Source organism: Chionomys nivalis, chromosome 13 (assembly GCF_950005125.1).
Source record: "Chionomys nivalis chromosome 13, mChiNiv1.1, whole genome shotgun sequence".
NCBI classification, from domain to species: domain Eukaryota; kingdom Metazoa; phylum Chordata; class Mammalia; order Rodentia; family Cricetidae; genus Chionomys; species Chionomys nivalis.
Window position 1 is genome coordinate 43,048,130 of NC_080098.1, and position 22,327 is coordinate 43,070,456.

At 43.5% G+C, this 22,327-nt stretch overlaps 1 protein-coding gene across 1 annotated transcript in view; it reads right to left on the minus strand.

Moving 5' to 3' along the window:
* Nucleotides 1-310: 310 nt before the first annotated feature.
* Scgn (secretagogin, EF-hand calcium binding protein) overlaps nucleotides 311-22,327 on the minus strand; it is a 32,429-nt gene continuing 10,412 nt past the window's right edge. Inside the window, exons 5-11 of the mRNA XM_057788071.1 lie at nucleotides 20,218-20,274; nucleotides 19,436-19,513; nucleotides 12,512-12,567; nucleotides 8,471-8,516; nucleotides 7,764-7,823; nucleotides 5,313-5,381; nucleotides 311-439 (exon numbers count right to left, since the gene is read on the minus strand). Of these exons, the coding sequence (XP_057644054.1) occupies nucleotides 311-439; nucleotides 5,313-5,381; nucleotides 7,764-7,823; nucleotides 8,471-8,516; nucleotides 12,512-12,567; nucleotides 19,436-19,513; nucleotides 20,218-20,274 (495 nt within the window). The remainder of the gene's footprint in view (nucleotides 440-5,312; nucleotides 5,382-7,763; nucleotides 7,824-8,470; nucleotides 8,517-12,511; nucleotides 12,568-19,435; nucleotides 19,514-20,217; nucleotides 20,275-22,327) is intronic.

A 22,327-nucleotide genomic window follows, 5' to 3' on the forward strand; every position in this document is an offset into this window, starting at 1 on the left:
AACAGGAGGTGGTTGGTTGAGCTACCCCTATCCACCAGGTGAAGAGGAAGGTTGAGCAGAGACGATCAGCAGGTAAACTGAGGCTCTGGAGGAAACAGGTCAAGGAGGGAAGACAGAAGAGGCTGCATGGGGGCTTGCTATGGGACTGAATCATGGCTACCTCTGGAAACAACACCCTAGGGTCCCCCCTCTGCCCAAGCGTACACTGCAGCATCAATGAAAAGGTTTGCTGACTAGGTCTAAGTGTGAGCCAAGCACACACTTCTCACAAGAGCCCAGACACATAAGCAGAGAGCAGAGCATTCAGGGATCACGGGTTTATTTTCAGCCCAAGACACAGTGCCAGCTCAGACTTCTGGATCTTTCCATCCTTGTTCACATCACAATGGCGAAGCAGAATCTCCCGGAACTTATCCAGATCCACGCCGCTGATGCTGGGCTGAGGATCAGAGGACATAGTCATTCAGAAGGCCAGCGGCAGTGCCAGACTCCAAACCCCCCCCCCCGACTCCTCTAGGCTTTGAGAACTTGGCGGTGGGGCAGATGATGGGCCATGAGGAGCCAGGGACAGCTGCTGCTTCTTCATCCCCTCCAGGCTCTCTAATGTCTGCGGGCAGTGGCTTGATTTCTTAGCCTGCACCTTTAGGCATGGTAAATAAACATTTTTGGCATCTTAGCTCCACATTGATTCCCATAGTTGCTGTGGAAAAGCCTGCCTTATAAGCCATTGGATTGAAGACATTTTGTCCCAAAGCAGAGAACTGTGGCAGGAGTCCTTGTCATTCATGCCAATGAGAGGAGATATGTTTTATTATTATCTATGAGATGTTTAGTGCCTCTAGCTTAAAGAGAGTTCATATGCGAGGAAAATTCAGTTCCCATGTCATGTATTGAAGTAGCAACTGGGGATTTATTCCTGGAGTGCCTCCAGACTAAAGAGGGACAGTAATACCTGCACCCCTCTGGGAAGCATCGAAGCTTCCAGGCTTCACACACCTGTCACACACTTCATCCCATTCATCTCAGGAGGGAATAGTGACAGCCATTGGCCAGACTAGGAAAGAGGCTCCAGGAACTCAGTCTCCTTCCCAGGGGAGAGAGCTGGTGTTTTTATGCCAGGTCTCCTGGCGGACAGAGCTCTGGTTGTACCGCCTCACCCAGCTCTAGAGAAAGCTGGGGAAGGAGGATGAATCTAAACTGCCAAACTGATATCAAAAGAGAAGAAAATCAGTGAATCTAATGTCCATTCTTCTTGATTACTTGAGTGAGGAGAAAAAGGGCAGCTTCCTTCCAGAGACTTCTGAGCCCCTGACAAACACCACCCACACCCCACCCCCAACCCCACCTCAAGCTTTCTTTACCTCCAAAGAAACCTCTAAAAGATCCTCAGTAGGGAACAAAACCTCCCATTTTCAAACGAGAAAAACACACCCAGAGGGGCTAACCAACAATCCAGCATGGAGAATGACTGGCTACTGCTGCATCTGTCCTGACTGTGGCTTTAAAGGGAGAAGGAGAGAAAAGAGTAGCAGAAACTAAGGGAGCACCAACCAGGCTGGGCTAGGGTTGGGGGGACTGGGGACCGCTCACACCTCTGTCAGAAGCATCCCTAGTGATCAGGCCACAAGGACAAGATGAAGTGCGTTGTCAGAACGTTCCTTTCACTGGGCTCAAAAAGTATAGTTTCCTGGGTCTCAGTATTAGTCAGCTCAAGGAAACATAGCATAGAAGTCTTTACAGTAAGCTGCACAAGAAGCCCTGTGAAGAACCCATGTGTTGTACAGATGCAAAGAGGAGATGTCTGTCTAGTCTTCTGCGGTCCATAGGATTACACTTACTTAGCTGACAAATCATGAAGCTCACCCACTGGGATCACACATTCCAAAGGAGGTCGTCCACAGGCAGGATGGTGGGAATATTTGCTTTATGAATAGTCAATGTTCTTACTGTAAATTCCCTGTGAAGCCATAGCTCTCCCCCAGTGGTGTATTAATCAATTACCGGGCACAATTTTCCCTATGTGTTGGTACATTGGGTGACTCTCACAGCAATGTGTGATTTGAACAAGAAAGAAACCACAATCAATACCCTTACTCTATCAACCAGGTCTTTGTATAAACTTAAAAGTTTGCCCTCCTGCAATTATCTTCCTTGGCAGACAGTTGGTCAGTGTTGGTGTCCAACAAAGAGACCTCTGTTGAAACATACACAGATGCCCAAGACAAAAATTATGGCATGTCTGAAGCTGTTGAGCCTTAGCTGTCACAGAAATAGAGAACAAGAGTGTCCTGGATTCACTCTGCCAGCAGATAGGAAGCTTCTGTCCCAAGCTAACCTTAAAGCATGCCTATTCTTTGCTTGCTAATCTTTTAACTAAAGACCTATATCTCAAAGCTTATCTCACTGCACCCCGCCCTCTGGTCACAGTCTCATTTCTGCAACCTTGGACCCTTATATTGCCACGGCAATTGCTCTGCCCTCATCACTTAGCCTAGGAATGTGTTTCTGACCAGTGAGAGCTATTCTTGTAACTCCTTTTGCTTTAAACCCATGAGGCAAGAGAGATCTTGAGAGACAAGACAAAAGAAGAAGTACCTTGAGGGAGAAGCTGGCAGAAATTGGCAGAAATGTAAAAGAATAAGAATATAGGAAAATAAAGGAGGAGGAGGAGAAAGAGAAGGAGGAGGAGGAAGAGGAGGAGGAGAAGGAAACCGAGAAGTGAATTGAAATTGGAATTAGAATTGAGACAGAGAATTAGAGCTAAAAAATGTAGATAATTAGGTCAGAAAAATTATATTAGAGGCAGAAGAAGAAAGAGAGAACCATAAAAAGCCCGAGAGTAGAAAGAATGCACTGGGAGAAGATTTCTGCAGCCCCTGTAGTTCCTCCGCTTATTGTAGCATCTCTTTTGAACCCTGAGCGAAGACTTGTAAGGCTGAGCCTTACTTTAAAGGCCTTCGATACAGTCTTCAACATCTTTACTAACTCACTGCTATAACTGTTCTCCAATAAGCAGTACCCACTCCAGCACCCTTATAGAAAATCCTTATGCTTAGAGAAGACTGGAGTGGCAGACACCTAATCATGAGTTATTTACCAGTGTCTTTACCTCATTCAAATTATTATAGCCCTTTTATTCCTAATTGAAGAACAATATATTTTATTTCAGAATAATTATTTCTTTGAAGTAAGTGAGAAGTGTTTGGGGAATTTGAGTAGTGGGAATTAAGGAAGGAGGAGATAAGAGAAAGTCCACTCTACCATGTAGGTTATGTTTTTAATTCTGGATATAGCACTACAAGTTAGGAAAACTGAATATTGCTCCTTAAAAATATCTGGATCACCGAAGACGAAACATAGATGCCACGGAACCTCTGTCTTTAAGGCTGTCTTAATAGCAAGTCAGTAACACAGGAATGCTTAGATTCCTGGACTAGGGGTTCTACAAACGTAATCTCAAATTTTCAAGACAAGCATTGTAAGTTCATACAATTTCATACTTAATTACAGCCTAGATAGACCATCTAACCTGCCCGCTATCAAGCATGTATCTTTAGTCAGAATGCTGACTCAGCAAGCAGCCCAGTATCATACTGTAAGCGTTTGTTTTAGAAGTAGTCCTTTCTCTCATATAACTCAAAGGACCACCTGAGAATAGGCCCAGAGAAACTGGCTGAAAACTACTGATTTGTTTCTAGTAAACTTTGGGAAATGAGATATTTCAAGACTGACTTCCTGACCCCCATTCATGCTTATAGCTGGTATTTTTCTCTCTTGTCTGTGGATTTGTGAGTCACCCTGTCCTTCAATGTCATCTTCAGGCTTTCATTATATCCCATACTTCTGCATTCCAACTCCCCTGGAAGAAGGGAGCCAGTGACTGGCCCATCAGACAGTATACCCAAGTCTCTGTGCGAGTTATCCTGGCAACAGGCCCTGTGTGTGTTATGAAAACCAGAGGCCTGGACTATACATGGAGCTCAAGGTCAGCCTAGCCAACTTAGTGAGACTCTGTTTCAAAGAAGAAATGAAAACAGGCTTGGGCTTTAGCTCAGTGGCAAAGTATTTGCCTAGCATATGGGAGGTCTAGCCTTCCAGCTCCATTGTGGCAAGCAAGACAAAAGACAAGCAGGAGAGGAAAAAAGTCTGTGAGAGCCACAGGACAGGGGAGGACAGCAAGAGTCACAGGGCAAGGGGAGGACAGTGAGAGGCACAGGGCAAGGGGAGGACAGTGAGAGTCATAGGGCAAGCAAGGGGAGACAGCAAGAGACGCAGGGCATGGGAGGACAGCGGGAGTCACAGGGCAGAGGAGGACAGAGAGAGCCGCAGGGCAGGGGAGGACAGTTGAGGGATCACTGGGATGATGATGATCAGTAGGGAGCCACAGGTGATTTGCCAGTGATCCTGACTGAACATCAGACAGAACTGTGCCCATGTCTGCTCAGTTGCAGAGTGCCAACTTCCTGGAGATCTGTGCAGAAAAGGATAACTGGTCTTTTTTCTTTTGCAAGGTTCCTTAGCTTTAATCATATTTGCAATAATTCTGAGACCTGAAAAATGATTAATAACTGTTGCTCTAATTTGCTGCTGTCTGGGACAGCTAGTATGCAATCATCGTGCATACAATAATGTACTTCAGAGTAATCCCTAAGTACATAGACTACTGAATCCACTGTCTACACTGCTCCCTGGAGAAAGAGAGGCTGGAGTTGTCTATGTGGGGGATTATAAACAAGTATAGAGAATGAAGTTCAAAAGAAGGAGATTGCCATTTTGGAAACATTGTCGACCCTACCAAAAAACAGCCATGTAATACAATATAACCTAAATGGCCTCAGCCAGAGATTCAGCAATGTCATAACAGTATGTGTTCTTCTTAGGCTAGATTTTTGAAACACCCTGTGATGAAAAAAAAAGTTCTATGTGAAATTAAATTTAAAACTGTAGTTATTGTAATAATGAAGTCTGAGAGGTAACAGAGGGGAGAAAAGACTCCAGGCAACTGAAAAATAAAACAGCAAAATGCACAGCAACACTGGGCTGTTTGGGAAGAGTTAATGACTTTAAAATGGTGGTTAAAAGACACTTCTGCCTTGATTATGTGTTACTGTAACTCATTAGATCTTAAACTGTGAAAGGGACGTGCTACGTCTCCCGGAATCTCAGTGGTTCTGAGACAGGAAATGTCTCCAGATCTTTCTCCCTAACATTAATCTTCAGCCTCACTCAGTCCCAGAAATAAACAGTGCGATTTGTCACAATGTCAACCCCAGTGCATGATGGGAGTAGCCCTTCTGGCCTCAAGAACTCACCTGGACCAGCTCCATCATGTCTTTGACAAATCCATCCACTTCGGGGCCTTCCAAGGCCCCAGTTTTGCTCTGAAGGATAGAAAGCTCAAATCACTTACATATCATTTTCTTAGTTCAAAAAGCTAAAGAATAAATTTGACAAATTGATCAATCGGTGTTCATTTGTGACTGCGACCCGACTTAGGAACGGGGTTCTCTGCTTTTATTCTCACAAGCTGAGTGCCCTGTGTGAGCTAAAGAATCCCTCAGCCACAGCTTCCTGCCCCCAGACAAGGTAACATGGTTCTGAGCCCCTCAGCAAAGAGCACTGACATGGAACTTATTGACATCTACTTCCCTCAAATGGCTTCTGTTCCAGGAAGTGTTAATCATACAGCAATCATCCTGAGAAGACAGATTGGACATTTAAAATGCTTGTTTTATACCTGAGCAATCATCTGGTCATTACTGCAAGTGTAAACTTTAAACATAGGGCGGCTGTAATTGAATCCATATATGAAATACTCTTTCTCCTGTATAGAAGACATTTTCCTACTCATTCTGTAATCTATGTAAACATAAAAGTAAAATGAAGCATAGACATCCAAACATGTCCATCTTTTCCGAAAGCACCTGTTATATAATGCCTTCCGCCTCACAATGTCTTTAAAGAGCTGTTTGGTTTTAGTTTATGTGTATCGGTGTCCTGCCTGCCTGGATCTCTGTGCACCCTCTGCATGCCTGTGCCCTTGGTGGCTGGAAAAGAAGGTGTCAGATCCCCTAGAACTAGGGTTGGAGACAGTTGTGAGCTGTCATGTGGGTGCTGGGAATTGAACCTGGGTCATCCAGAAAAGCAGCTATTGCTGTTAACCTCCGAGCTATCCCTCTAGTCCCTCCCTATGTTTTCATTTTTGAGACACGGTCTCACTCTGTAATCCACCCCTGTCTTAAACTCACAGCACATCCTCACCTCCGCTTCCTGAGGCATGACCCAGCACCCCTGAATCCCATCTTTCTCCCCATGTTTTCTTTACTCCCGCCCTTTAACATGTTATTTTGAAACTGCTTCCTTTACTGAAAGACCATGCTGCACACCGAAGTCTTCAGTAAATGCTTTCCAAGTGTAGCTCACTCAGCTCTCACAGCTCCAGCAGATCCATTCCTATCCTGATCTCCCTAGCTTTGCAGATAAGGAGGCAGGGGGAAACTGGGCACATGCCTTTAAACCCAGCACTCAGGAGATAGATCTCTGAGTTGGAGGTCAGCCTTGTCTACAGAAGTCCAGGACAGCCAGGCCTACACAAGAAAACCCTGTCTCAGGGGGAAAAAAATGAAAAAAAAAAAGAAAAAGAAAAAAATTGGGGAGGGGTCAGAGAGAATAAAGAAGCTGAGGTAACTATCCAAGGTCACATAACTGAGGAAGTCCAGGTGAAAAGCTGGGCAACAGACACAGTAAGAACCTAAGCTCTGCCTTCCCCAGGCGGTGTGCGTCTGCTCAGAACGCAACCCAAGTGTTCTGGGACATTAATTTCACGGAAAAAATACTTAGAACCTTCCCCACCTTTTTGCTCATTTTGCCTCTTTTTCACACTGTCCTACCTTGGTCCCACAGAAATTCAACCCTGTGCCACTTAGTGTTCTAGAATGGTTACGCCACCTTAGTGAGGGTTTCTACTGCATCCATGAACCCCTATGACCAAAGAGCAAGTTGGGGAGGAAAGGGATTATGTAGTTTACACTTCCAGATCATAGTCCATCATTGGAGGAAGTCAGGACAGAAACTCAAGCAGGGCTGGAACCTGGAGGCAGGAGCTGATGCAGAGGCATGGACAGTGCTGCTTACTGGCTTGCTTCCCCTGGCCTGTTCAGTCTGCTTTCTTATAGAAGCCAGGACCATCAGCCCAGGGATAGCACCACCCACAATAGGCAGGTCTCTCCCCACTGATCACTAATTGAGAGAATGCCTTACAGCTGGCTCTCAAGGCCTCATTTCCTCAACTCAGGCTCCTTCCTCCCTGATGACTCCAGCCTGTGTCAAGCTGATACACAGAACCAGCCAGTACATCACTTGAAGACTGGCTGTACAATTACTCCACAAGAGAAACCATTTTACACTGGGCAGGACTGACCTTGTGTGGATGCTTTGGTTGGATGGGAAGGATTTTTCTGTTTCTTCATTTCTTTAGGCACACACAATAAATGGATGTCTGTTCTTACGAGGAGAATATTTATCATAGTTTCACAAGCCAAAAGAGCACTATGAGTTCCTCTCTGTCCAACTATAAATCAGATTTGCCCATTCTTTCATCATCTGATGTTACATAGAGATGTTCAGGGCACCTTGACCTAACAACACACACAGGGGACTGCCATTCACTGTCTCAATTTAGACCTTGTCAGTAGGATATTCCCACACAGAAACAAGGTGAGTTTTCTACCTAAAGATGGCATCAAAGCATAAAGAGCACTTACAACATCATAATGGGCGAAGATTTTCTCAAAGTCCCTCTTCCTTTCTTCAGTAGAAGATGCCTGGGTGTGAAAAAAAAATATGTCAATTCAGTAATACATAGCCACTGGTGTTGGGCAACCCTTCTCAACTTCAAATCAACAACCCTTAAGTTCCTTGATTCCACCTTGAGCTTTGCCAGTCTCTAAAACAATTAAAAGACAAATAGATGTCTTTTGTTATAATTTGAATAGAAAATGTCCCCCACAGACTCATGCATTTGCAGTTTGTTGCCAGATGGTGGCACTGTTTGGGAAGACTGTGGAACTGTTAGGAGATTGGGCCTTGCTGGAGAACATGAGTCACCAAGTAGCAAGTCTTTAGGTTTTATAGTACAGTCCTACTTCCTGCTGGGTCCTGTGCTTCCTGATCTACCTAGATGTAAGCAAGCTTCCGTTTCCATAGCTACAAGCTGCTCCTGCCACCATGACCACCACCACCCCACCCCACCACCACCCCACCCCACCACCACCAGGATAGCCATGATGGATTGCATCTCTACAACTGTGAACCAATATACATCTTCCCTCCCTTCCTTTTCTTGTCAGATTTTTTTTTTACCTTAGTGACAAGAAAAATAACTAATTCACCTTCCCTCTCTTTCCTTCTTTCCAGATACATAAAGAAACAAGGGTAACAAAAACCCATCCAGAGAAATTTCACCACTTACGTCCATTTTAAATTGGAGAAGGAAGTTCTCCTGAAGAGCCAGAATCCTAAATGGGGAGAAAGAAGAGAATCTACATGATCCTCTGTAAGCTCCCTCATCAGTCAGCAAATGCACAGCTCTCAGGAAAGGAAAAGGTTGGTGGCTCCTGCATTATCCTGAAGAGCTGTACAGAAGCTGGGAATACAGGATTCCCACACCATAGAGGAAGGGGAGCGCTGGGCAAACTTTCCCAGCGATAGCTGTCAAGATACAAAGATTTAGAGACCCCGGTGGGAAACCATAGACTTCAGGCTTCTGAAAGTCTGCCCACAAAAAGCAATGAGGAAACTGGAAAGAACAATCAGAGCGAGGTTTGCAGAACTCTGAAAAGTCATTTAAAGTTGTTGGCAGTCTGGGGAGCGTTTGTTCTCTACCAACAGTGTGATCAGCATGGCATGATGGTGCAGGTCTGTAGGCCCAGCGCTCTGAACACTGAGGCAGGAGATTTTGGAGTATGAAGCCACCTGAGCTTCAAAGACACGGTCTCTACAAACCAAAGTAAAATAAAAACAAAACTAAGAAAAGCCAGCTACTCTTGTCCAGAACAAGAAGTATTGTGTTTCCCCACCTGTTTGAGCCCCTGAGGGGTGACTGGGAATTTATTGTTCCAGATGTTTAAGCAAGCCTTGGATAGGAATATGGTTTAGTGGTAGAGGACTAGCCTAGCATGGGCAAAGCCCATGCCTGGTTCCCACTTCGTCAACAAAAAAACAAAAGCCATGTCTTCCTGGTCACAAGTTGACCATTAAGCTACCCACAAGGAGACTTCAGTGGATACATACAATGACGAGGGTAGACTATATAGAACTAGTTCAGAAATGCCACCAAACAAATGACCACCAAAAGCATCATCGCTAACAAATATATCCTGTATGGAAAACAAAACAGAGTCCATGGTCTGAAATGGAGGACCCTAGGCAGAAACTTGAATCCATATGAAGAATCTAAAGCACCGGCAAGGGTAAGCACAAGAGCAGTTATAACAGGCAGCACAAGGGGCTGGAAAGACAACTCAGTGGTTAGCAGCATCAGCTGCTCTGCTAGAGGATCCTGTTTCAGCTGCAAGTACATGGAAGCTCACAACCTTCAAAGGTAACAGGCATGGGAACGATGTGCAGACATACATGCAGCCAAAACACTCATACATGTATACTTGAGGGGGGGGATTAGTGCCATTCTTGTTGTTTATAGTGTTTTAGCTTCCCCAAGCAATTATTCAAAATGTGTGCCCCAGGCACCTGTTACACTGTCAGCTTCTCAGAAGACTGAGGCAGGAGGATCCCTTGAACATAGTAGTTCAAGGCCAGCCTAGACCACACAGCAATAGCCAAAAAAGAAAGGAAGGGAGGGACAGAGGGAGAAAGAAAAAAGGAAAGAAAGAAAGAAAGAAAGAAAGAAAGAAAGAAAGAAAGAAAGAAAGAAAGAAAGGAAGGAAGGAAGGAAGGAAGGAAGGAAGGAAGGAAGGAAGAGATGATGATGGCTACACAGCATATAATCAGCATATAATGATGTGATTTGGAGAACAAAAAGAACACAGGGTATTTAACAGTACATTGGAACTGTCAAAGCACAGATTTATTATAATATTGGAATTAAGCTGCTATTAATCCAATTTGTTAATGTAATCCTCCAGAGAACCACCAAGAAAATAACCCCAAATGACACAGCCATATCTGATGGGAAAAGCTAAAGTCATAAAGCCAGCACAACTGCTCGACAAGAATCCAGCAAAGCTAAGCCACATATGGCCACCATGACACTTTTGGCTTCGATCTCTGTGTATTACATGCTTAGGAAGCTACTAATATTTCTACAACTTGGGTATATTGGATTGGTGAAATTTTTCTTATGACTCATTTGTGCCTTCTCCCAGGAGTGCTGCTTCTGAGCTTCCCCAGCACAGTCCTGAGCATTCTATTCCGCCTTCTGTTAGGGAGATATCCTTATCTACCTGAAGGTCTTCCTTACACCTTGGAGATTGTGGCACATCCAAAGACTCCAGAGATCTCTTTATGAGGGTCTGATATAGTCTTGAAACATCTCCTGTTCTTACTCAGGAACAAGATCATCAGAACAAAGCAAACTTAAAAGGTCAGCAAGATTTTGCGAGAAGTTGGCAACAGAGGAGATTACAATCCTCTTCCTATTCTACAGATGACCATGTGGCAGGCATATACAGCAATGAAAGTTAGATTAGTCGAAATTACCTCTGCCCTACACAGGGACTTATATTGATGGACACAGAACGGTGTGGAAAGATGATAAAGAATGAGGGGTCAGGACCTCCCTTTCTTAGAAATGTTAGCTCATGTGGCCCCACTGTGGTATCCTATCACCAAGGAGCAAACAAACAAACAAAAAATGCCAGGATTAGACATATAAACAAATTTTAGAAAGATATAAAATGCAAACCTTGTATTATGCCTGAGGATTTTCCTTGGGCCCTCTCACCATTAAGAGTTAATAATACACTGCCCAGGCTGGCTTTGAGATTTTCTTTCTGTCTAGCATCCTTGAAACCACAAGAGCTAGCAGCCTGAAAACAGACTGCCATATATTTCTCAAATTCTTAAAAATTAGGTTATAGGGTTTATGGATAAACATGATTGTTTATCAACAATGGCTAAACTTGAGGGGAAATAATTGTAAAACGTGACTCTGTTCTGTCACAGTTCATCAATGGTGAATAAACTTTAACCCCTTATGTGCAAGAGAAAAAGTTAAACACATGTCCAGATATAAAAATGATATGAGCTATGCTTTAGAACAACATGAATCTATCCCTGCTTACCGAATTCCATTTAAATAAAGAAGCACTCTGGCTGCTAGTTATTCAGGCTGCAAAATTCTTGCCAGAAGCAATGATCTGGCTCACTTCCTCTCCCACCTACTCCTCACCTCCTCTCTGGAACCTGTCAACTGCTGGGGCTGGCCCCTGGCACCAAAAGATGTAAATAGTGAAAGAAACAATAAGAGAATGAAAATAGTTCACTATAAAATATTTATTTAATGCAAGATAGAAAGGAGCAGCAACAACAAAAATAGCGGAGATAAAACACAGAAAAACAGCAAACATAAATCCTTACCTTGTCAGCAATCACATTAAACATATATGGGTTAAATAGCTCCATCAGAAGCAGAGATTAGCAAAATGTAAAGGAAGAAACAGGCTGCTGCTGTTTGCAGGTGGCATCATCGTCAATAAAATCCAAAGAACCAAACATTAACCTATTCAAGCTAACAAAGAAGAGCAGCACCGTTACAGGGCACAATCTACACAGAGCCTTCTACTGCATTTCTGTTCACTAGAAATGACCAAAGCAAAAATGCACATCTGTAATCACAGCACTCTGGAGGCTGAGGGAGCAGAAGCACGAGTTCAAGGCCAGCCTGCTTAGATGACATAGAGAGACCCTGGATCAAAAACAAAAAGAGATGGAGGGGAGGGAGTAAGGAGGGAGAAAAAGAAAGCAGGAAGGGGAAGGATGGAGGGAGGGAGGGGAGAGAATGAAAACAGAAGAGAACTGTGGTGATTTGAATGAAAAATTTCTCTCCATGGTCCCGTGTGTTTGAACACTTGGTTCCCCAGTTAGTGGTGCTGTTTGGGGTCTTTAAGGAACTTTTAGGAGGTGCAGCCTTGCTAGAGGAAGCATGTCCCTCAAGGTCTGTTTTGAGGATCCTGCAGCCGCATCACTGTTCACCATCCTCTTCTCTCCAGCTCCTTCCTGTGTGTGGATGATAGTGTGACCAGTCTACTTCCTGTTCCTGCCGCCATACCTTCCCAGCTACTTTAGACCTTACCTCTCCAGAAGGGCAAGCCAAAAGAAACCCTTTCTTAAGCTGCTTTTGGTCACAGTGTTCTAATACAGCAAGAGAATAGAACTAAGAAAGGATCTAAAGAACCATGCTATATGTGATGTCATCCAAAAGAAGCAAATGATTGAGAATAAACTGAACAAGAATAGGATCAACTTTTAGGCTGAAAAGTCCAAAGTATCTTACCTCGCCAAGTCATTAAGATCCAAACGGCCATCTTTGTTTTTGTCAAAGATCTTCATCTGAAAGGCAAAAAGGAACACGGATGTGACAAATGATTGTACCAGGGATTTTTTTTAAGATTTATTTATCTATTATGTATACAGTATTCTCAGTATTCTGTCTGCATGTATGCCATTACAGATAGTTGTGAGCCACCATGCGGTTGCTGGGAATTGAACTCAGGACCTTTGGAAGAGCAGGCAATGCTCTTAACCGCTGAGCTATCTCTCCAGCCCCTGTACCAGGAATTGTTGAAAGTCCTTCCTTCCTTCCTTCCTTCCTTCCTTCCTTCCTTCCTTCCTTCCTTCCTCCCTCCCTCCCTCCCTCCCTCCCTCCCTCCCTTCCTTTCTACCTTTCTTCCTTTCTTCCTTTTTTTTTCTAAGACAGTTTTTTCTGTATAGCCCTGGCTGTCCCAGGGTCCCAGATCTCACTCTGTAGACCAGGCTGGCCTTGAACTCACAGAGATCAGCCAGTCTCTGTCTCAGAAGAGTTGGGATTAAAGTCATGAGCCACTACCACCCAGTGATCTTGAAAGTTCTTAAGGAGACTCTGTAAACCAGCTGAGTTGAGGAGCACACCTACCTAGGGAAAATGAGGGTTTGCCACCAAATGACTGGCAGCTCAGCTTCTGGTTGGGATGGTCACAGTGACCAGTCCCTAGTGTGTTATCACCGCACAGGTCTATAACTTGTTCCTCTGACATAGAAGCCAGGGCTAGCTGGCAGCTCTCCCTCACAGCAGCTAATCTATGGCAACATTCCTAGTTGCCATGGTAGAAAGAAAATGGCAGCTCATTTACTGATTAAAATTTCATTATTCCAAAGCCAGCTACTGCCCCCATATAAATCAAAAAGAGTAGAGTGGTCAGTCCCACCATGTGCTTAGAAGGAAAGGTATAGTTATGTGATGGGTGGCAGCAATAACTGCCTCGTTTCTAGTAGGTGAAACAAGTCTGCATAGGGATAACAGGTGAAAATCTGGTGTTTGGCTTTGAGTCAGGGTTTTATTTAAGTATTTTATATTCGCCAAAGATATCTCAGCAACCAAGTCTTGGGTGAAAAGATCTTAGAGAAGATGCCTCATTGAGTGGAACAGAGGGCAAAAGACATCCAGCATTGTCCAAAGAGATCACTTGCATATTAGCCTGTACAAAACTTTAGGTGAGGTAGTATTGGAGCTAAAACTGTCTGTTCTAACCTCTCAGGGTTTAGGTGTATAGAGGGGACACACTTCTTTACATGTCTGAGCAGGAATGTGACCTCACATTCTAGAGCTCCAGAGTATCTGTGCACATGTCATTGAGGAGGCTGCGCAGACAGCGGAGGCATGAGCTCGTTACAAAATCTATTAAATTTAGATGCTTTCTCCTTCTCCGAATTCAGTTTATTTTTAATATTTAAAAGTCCACTCTTTCCAAACTTTGGCATCCGAAATTGTGTGTTATAGAACTTCCTAAAACGGAGATGTATGTGTAATAGTATGTGCCCATAATCCCTACATTTAGGAGGCTGATGCAGGAGTATTGGTGCAAGTTTAAGGCAAACCTGGGCTACATAGAAAGACTCTGTCTCATAAAACAAAAACAGAGACATCACAGATGGCAAGGTGTATCTTGGGACTTATTAGATGCTTTATAATCCCCTTTAAGCATAAATTTTTAATAATAACAAGCAATTTTAACTACTTCAAATCAGAATTGGAGAATTCGGTTGGCAAAGTGCCTACTGTATAGGCATGAGGGCCTGGATTCACCTTCCAGCACCCAAAGTTGGGCTGGGAAGTACACACATCTGTAACCCCAGTGCTCATCCTGGTACTGAAGCAGCAAACACAGGAGAATACTCAGTAACTTGATGGGCAGCTTGCCTGGCACATGCAGCTGTGGAGAACAAAGAACCTTGCCTCCCACAGGGTAGAAGGTGACAGCTGCATCACTGAAAAGAGAAACATAGATAGATATGGTCCTTCCTCTGAGCAATGTGCCTTGCCTTCTCTGGGGAGTGGATGGGGAACGAGAATGGGGAGAAAAGTGGAGGGAATGGGAGGAGGATATGGAGTGGGAACTGGGATTGGTATGTAAAATGTAAAAAGATAGTTTGTTTTCTTCTTTAAAAAAATAAAGTGAAAAAAAAAACACGCTGGAAGCTGAGTCTCCAGAGGATGACCTTGCGATGAGAAAGTTTAGTGTACTCTCCATTGAACCAGTGTTGAGTTGAGAAAAGTTAAGAGTTGGGACCCAGGGAAGTGGTTAGCTCATATGGAAGGCTTAATGTAAGCCTTTTGTGACTGGGTTCCAAATGTGAGTTGTTTTGAGAAGACTGAGCCTGGCCGTGGGGTGTCCTCCTTCTTCCATCCCACTCCGTTCTGCTGCACATGCACTTTTCCCGCCGTTGGGATGCATCTGCTAAGCAAATAGGTGAGGACTAGTCAATCGTAGATTCTCAGCCTCCCTAAATTGTCAGCTAAATAAACCTCTTTTCTTTACATACTACTGTGCTTCAAATATTTTGTTAATCGTGACAGAAACTCAATTAACATAGTAGTCAATAGGATTTGCTAATTGGATGTAGACTGGCAGAGAAGGCATCAAGACTGATTGTCTTGACACATCAGTCAAGATGAAGGGAACCGCCAGCAGTTTATGAGACAGAATTTCAATTTTGGACATGCTAAGTTTGAGATTGAGACGCATGTCCATGTGCGTCCAAGAAGTTCAAAATGGTTTGAGTCGGAGACAATGTTGTCAGGCATTACCTTGTATTTTAAACTGCGTACGTAGAATAGACATAGAGAAAATATCTCACAGATGAGTCCAGACAGGTCTCAGACAAGACTGACTTCATGTTAATCATAAGGCCAGCTTAACCTCAGGAATTTCTCTGTTTATGAAAAGTGTCTGAATTTCATTTGTTTTGTGATAGTGACGCATTTAGCAAAATTAAGTATCATATAACGATATCCTATCTAGATACACAGTCTCTCCTGTCTGTTAGCATCCTTTCCTCCCTTCCTCCTCCCGAACATTAACTAGGAATCGGGACAGGACTCGGTGTGCAGGCCTGAGCCTTTCTCTTCTGATTGGTTGTTCACCTTCAGCACATTTGTTAGCCATACTTCACACAGCTGTCAGATGCGGCCGTTCTCATTAGGGTCAATTTGAATTTATCTGATAGGATGCATCTTTTAAGAAAAGCAGTTCATGCTAAGCCTCAAAAGTCAGTCTTCAGCGCAACTTTGTAATGATTGCATTCACTGCTCAATAAGAAGGCATTAAAGTAGCAGAACCGTGTTTCACTCACAGGGAGTCACCCAGCACTCAGGAGGTACACACCTTCCAGGACTTGGGGCTCCAGGTAAAACTAGCACTGAAGGATGGGTAGGAAACTTGACCTCAGCTCCTCTTACTGACTGATGCTTTGTGGTAGTGGCATTCACAGTGGGCATAATCAGAGCACTTCTGGTCCTTTCTGCTGTCTGTCTCTTCGGATTTCCCCTGACAAAGGCTGTGTGATCACTGAGGGAAGGAGGACATTTAACACCACTGCCCTCAAACACCCCATTGCCATTCCCAGTGTTCTTGTCTGAAGGTAAAGAGTTGGAGGTTGCTCAAAGTGGCTGACAAGAGTCCCACCTCAGGATGTGATTAGTTAATTCTTTGACATTAAGATAGCTCATACAAGTGGATCCATTCAATCTTGACAGGTGGTCAGGATGTGCAAATGGACTTCTGCTTCTTTTTTTGAACTATGAGGTCACCTGGGGAGTGGCTTCCTTCAGGATAGTGGTCTAGGGCAGCTTTACTGCCTAAACAACAGAATGCTAACGATTTGATGTCTTAAAGTGTTAAAGGGATTAACCGTTTGAGCTGTCCTTTGTATCATGTTAATAAAGTCTACATTCTTCCCCATTTGTACTGGGTATGAAAACAATATGGAAAAATAAACTGGAAATTTCAGTATTCACTGGAATGCCCTCCCGGTACTTTCTATGGTTTCTGTTCTTATTTTTTACACGTCTCCATATTCGTTACTAATATTTCTAAATTCCCATACCCCTACCCTGGAAAGAGGTATTTTTTCAAGGCTGGTCCACGACATATGGCAGCCCAATGTGGCACGGTCTGTGACAAACAAGCTGAGCACAAGCAAGCAAGTGAGCATAGAGGCAAGGTCATTTCTCTCTGCCCTTGATGTAGCCGTGATGTGACTAGCATTTTAAAGTGCCCGCCTTGACTGCCCCACAATGATAGATTATAACAAGCTGAAATGGGTCCCTTTCTCCCCTAATATTCTTTCTGTTAGGATATTTTATCACAGCAGCATAAATGACACCAGGATACCTCAGTTCTCTACCGTATTGGCTCTACTTTTCCACTCACTCTCTGCCGTGCAATATAATCTATTATTTATTGTATGCATTGTTTACTGCCAAGCTCCTCTTTCCTAGTTTTCTCACTATTGAATCCCCAGTGACTAGACTCACGCCTGGGGCATGATAAGCACTTAACGAGTGTTTGCTAGGTGACTTGGGTGAATGACTATGATGTTAAGGTGGGGGACACGCACAATAGGCTGGGCAGAGTGGCACTGGACTCACTAGGAAAGAAGGTTGTAAGGATTTCTTCTTGAAAGATAACATGTAACTGAATCTTGAAGAATGCTCAAAGACAGGGAAGAAGAGCAGAAAAGGAATAGCTGAGCAATATAATGAAGGAGAAAGCAGAGATTAGAATTGTCAGCTGAAGGTAGAGGTGGAGCTCTCTGCTCAATCAGCTTCAAAGTGAAAGAAATGCCCCAAAGCTGCTAGAGATTTAAAATGTAAATATATTCATTGCATAGTTCATGTTTTACAAATTAGTTAAATTGAAATAATAGCAGACAGGCTAACAGTCTGTTTAACTGATGTTTAAAATATGTTCAAGGTCTCCTAGTCTGGCCCCCTGAAAGATACAAACTAATTCCTTTTCGCGTTTATTCCATGACATCTTCACTGGCGCTTAGATCTTAGAGGCTCTGGAATAGGGCACCTGCTTCCTGCCCCTGGGAGATCTCCACCCTCCCAGGGCTAAGCTTGTGTTTGCTCAGGATTCCCAGTATCATGCTGCATTCAGCTAGAACAAATAATTCCCAGTATAATGCTACATTCACTTAGAGCAAATAACCAAAGGCTTCCTTGATATCCTGTCCTGGGACTGGGTTATCTCTTGAGCACCATCTTTTCTTACTTACAGGCTATCATGGTCACCACAGCTTTCATTTTCTCTGGGAAGACTCACTTGCCCCAGGCCAGCACTCAGAGTGGCCAGAGTTCAGAGTGATATCTGAAGGGGTCCAGAGCTGCCATCTAAGAAGCATCTAATTAGCTTTATGGTGCCTTTGGCCGAGAAACTTACCTTTTCTTGGTTAGTTGATCTTTGAAATAAGTTTCAGTATTTGAGCAACCTAATTAAAAGTATATATACAGGGGTGGGGAGCTAGAGCATTGGGTAAAATGCTTCTGCAAGCACAAAGTACCTGAGTTTAATCCCTAGAACCCACATTTTAAAAGACAAGGGTGGTAGCACATGTGTAATCCCAGCATTGGGAAAACAAACGTGAGGATCGCTAGGGATCACTGGTCAATCAGCTTAGCCAGCTAACCAGTAAACCTTAGGTCAGTGAGAGATCCCATTTTATAGGATGGTTCCTGAGGAATGACACCTGAGCTGGACCTCATGCCTTCACATGAATATGCATGTCCCTGCCACACACACACACACATGCCCGCGCGCACGCATGCACGCACAAATATGTGCGTGTATGTGTGCCAACCCAGTGACTCACATTTTAGAAAACCACATACTGTTCTCAGTTTTATATACTCTAACTTCTCATAAATTCTGCTCAAAAATTCTTTGTATAAATATAAATGTAACATGGAGATCCTGCTGAAAAAAATAAAAGTGATGTAAATACAATATTCATGTCTGAAATTCTAAAAGGCATTAAATTAAACTATAAAATAAATGTGACGCTCCTGCAATACACAACTAAGACTGTCTGAGTCCTTTGCTTACTAATTAAGAAATCTACAGATGTAATGAGAATGAACCACAGCCCTGGAGACAGGAAGAGGCTGGCACAGAAAGAGGGGCCATTCAGCACAAACTGTTAAGGGCATTTAGTGACTACTGAAAGAGAAAGCAATGATGAGCCCACCTTTTCCTATCTAATAATTTCCCAAGGAGCTTGACAGTGAAATCATCTCACGATTATTTGGGTCAAGAATGCCGTGAGAAGGGTGTGAAATAAAGATATGACCTCCAATAAAAAGTAATGACCACAGCACACCTGTGCTCTCCTTGGAAAGCCAAGTGATTCTTAGGCATCAACTCGCTTTGTCCTGACACTACCTAGGCACCAGCTTATCACTGTCTTAGGTCACGGCTACAGGAGACATGCACATTTCCATCTGAGTTTCCTCTGCTCTGAGTCCACAGGTTCAATGAGTAGAATTTTTACTGTGTTGAGAGGCCATGGCCACCAGCTGCGTCCTGATGGCACAGGTCCATGTTTATTTGTTTCTGTGTTCCTTTGGTGACTACTGAGTTTGCTAGCAAGGTGCTTTAAAACCTACTGTTTTCTGAACATTCCTGGTCTCTCCAAAGACAACTGAACGGCCACACACACACACACACACACACACACACACACACCCCGCGCCTCTCTCAAATGCATGCATCCGTTTCAAGGAAGAGGCTACAACAGCTTGGTTCTAGCCACTGTTCCAAAGCCAGGCTCGTCCCATGAAGCCATGCATCAGCAAACATTTCTGGGGAAGCGAGGAGGTCAGGGCAGGCTCCCACACAGCAGGGCAGGCCCCCACACAGGCCCACTCTCCTTCACTCACCATGGTGCTGGTATACTCCTCCAGTTCAGCCTCAGAAACAGCCTTTTTGTGGTGGAGGAAAAGGTCTCGGAGAAAATTCTGTGACACCGAGAGGAGAAGAGTGGCATTGGACACAGTCAACAATAAGATACATACTTATTTAAGGTCTTTTCTATTGGGGTAGAGATTGTGATTTCTTTCAAGGAGGAAATAAAATATTGCTCAATAAACACTAAGTAGAAACGTGGATGGCTGCCATTGAAGGTGTTCTTGGGTCCAGAGAGGAACTCCAAGCATAAAGCATTTGCCTCTTTCCCAAAGACAGACGTGAGACAAGCAATTTCTAAACCTTTAATTTCTTATTTATTTATTGGTTTCAAAACTTTTATTATTGTGCTCTATGTGTGTGCACGCATGTACATGCGCATGACATGCAGGGCTGTGCATCAGTATGGAAATCAGAGGACTGATTTGTGGAGCTGTTTCTCTCCTTCTGTCCTTATGTGCTTCCAAGGATTGAACTTGGGTCACTAGGCTTTATACCTTTACGGGCTGAGCCATCTTGCCACCTCACCTTCAAAATCTTGACATAAATATGCTCTTTTTGTAAGGTAACAAATTCAAAGTTGTGTGTCTTGGGCCCAGAGAAATCAAACTCATATATATATATATATATACTATATATTATATATAAATTTATAATATATATTATATGTTTATATTATATAAGTATATATTTGTATATTACACATTTCCCAAACCAACCAACCCTTCACGCAGTGTTACTTCCCACTGACACTCACGCAAAGTTCAGCAGCTGATATGAAGCCACTGCTGTCTGCATCGTATTTGCGCCAAATCTGAAACACACAAAAACCATTCATCTGACAAGAAGCAGCCTAATGGAGGGGTTATGTCAGCTCACAGTTCAAGAGAACACAGTTCATCATAGTGGAGAAGGCCTGGCTGTGGGAACTCAAAGCAGCTGGTCACATTACATCCATAGTCAGGAAAGAGAAGGACAAAGCATAGGGCCAGGCTCTGAAACCTCAAGGTCCAGGCCCAGTGATCCACTTCATCCAGTCAGGCTCTACCTTCTGAACAATGTCACCATCAGGGACCAAGTGTTCAAACATATGAGCCGAGGGAGGACATCTCATAGTCAAACCATACCACTGTTCTCCCTCAGATATTTCAGGGTTGACTTATACTGGGTTCCTGTGGGTCAGCATCCTGGATGCAAAGAAACATTTTCCAGAGGGTTCAAGACTTGCTGTGGGGACAGCAATTGTTCAGGTAGATGGAGATGCATCACTGAGATCGCTCAGTGGCTACTCAAGAGGACCAGGCTTCCTCTGGAAAACTCTAAAGGTTTTCCAAGGAAACAAACTGGAAAGTTTCCTAAGAACAAAGCTTTGACTGTGGGTAGAAGGACAAAGGCAAGCCATTCCTCTTGGTGGCTGAGACCAGCACCGATGCACTGAAGATACAACTGCATACTGAACTGGAAGACAATAGCTGGACTCTGTGGGTGATGCTGCTGTTGCCATTTTTGGCCAATGCTGTGACTTTGATCACCTCTGATTTTTCCGTGGAGGCAGATGATGAAAAGCTTCATGAAGCTTTTGTGGTTTGGTTTTTTGCTTTGTTTTGATTTTTAGTAGACAAAATTATCCTCCCATTATACCTGAGGCATCTATTACTAATTGTGATTGCTGATCTTTGTTGCCAAGTTTACTGGTTTAGAATCACCTAGGAGACACACTTCTTTGTGTGTCTGAGAGTCTTTCCAGGCAGGTTTAACTGGGGATAGAAGAAACTCCAGAAGCATGTACAGGGCCATCTCACAAACAGGACCCCAACTAAATGAAGGGAGAAGAGTCGGCTGAGCATTGGAACCCATCTTTCTATGCCCCCTGACTACAGACACAGTGTGACTCCTTGCCTCTTGGCCCTGGCCCCTCACAATGCACTCTTTCTATGGTGGACTGTACTGTCAAACTGTAAATGAAAACAAACCCTTCCTCAATTTGCTTTTGTTGGATATTATGTCATATCAACAGGAAAATGATGAATACACCAACGCCAGGGTCTTAATTTCTAGACATAATCAGACTGTAGACCCTGCAGGGGTAGAGTGAGACACTGGTCCTGAAACTGATATTTAGTGAGAACTAGTCAAAAATGTCACTCATTTCCATCTGTGTCATTTATAACTGACTTAGCCAGGCTTACAAAAATCTATGTATTTAATGTGACCCACATTGTAACTTTTATTTGTAAGTATACTGCAATAATGAAAATAACAAGTAATTTTAAGAACACAGGTTACAGTACTGTCTCCAAGCAGTCTTCATTTAATGGTCTTATAGTAATATTGTACCTGAGCCACTGGAGGACTAAAGATTTTATGTGAATATTCAATAAGCCCATCTTTAAGAATACAAAGTAAAAAGATGCCCAGGCAAACAGAAAAGGCATATTGTGAGCAGACTCATAGAAAACGTTACACCATTGGAAATAGGAGTAACCTATTTAAGAGACAATAAAATGGCTAGGAAAATGGTTCAAGGGACAGAGTAGTTGCTGCATTCAGACATGCTGAGTTCACATCCCTAGCACCTATGTGAAAAATCTGTATGTGGTGGCATGCTCTTGTAATCCTAGTTCTGAGAGTGAAAACAGGGAGATTCCAGGGCTCCTAGCCATGAGCTCCATGTTCAGTGAAAGACTTCATTATAAAAGTAAGTAGATAGATAGATAGATAGATAGATAGATAGATAGATAGATAGATGATAGATACATAGATATATAGATAGATACATAGAGAGATACAGAGACACAGAGATACAGAGATCAGAGTAGTCAGTCTTAAGGACCAGAGAGAGGAATGAATGGCAGTCCCACTCTCTT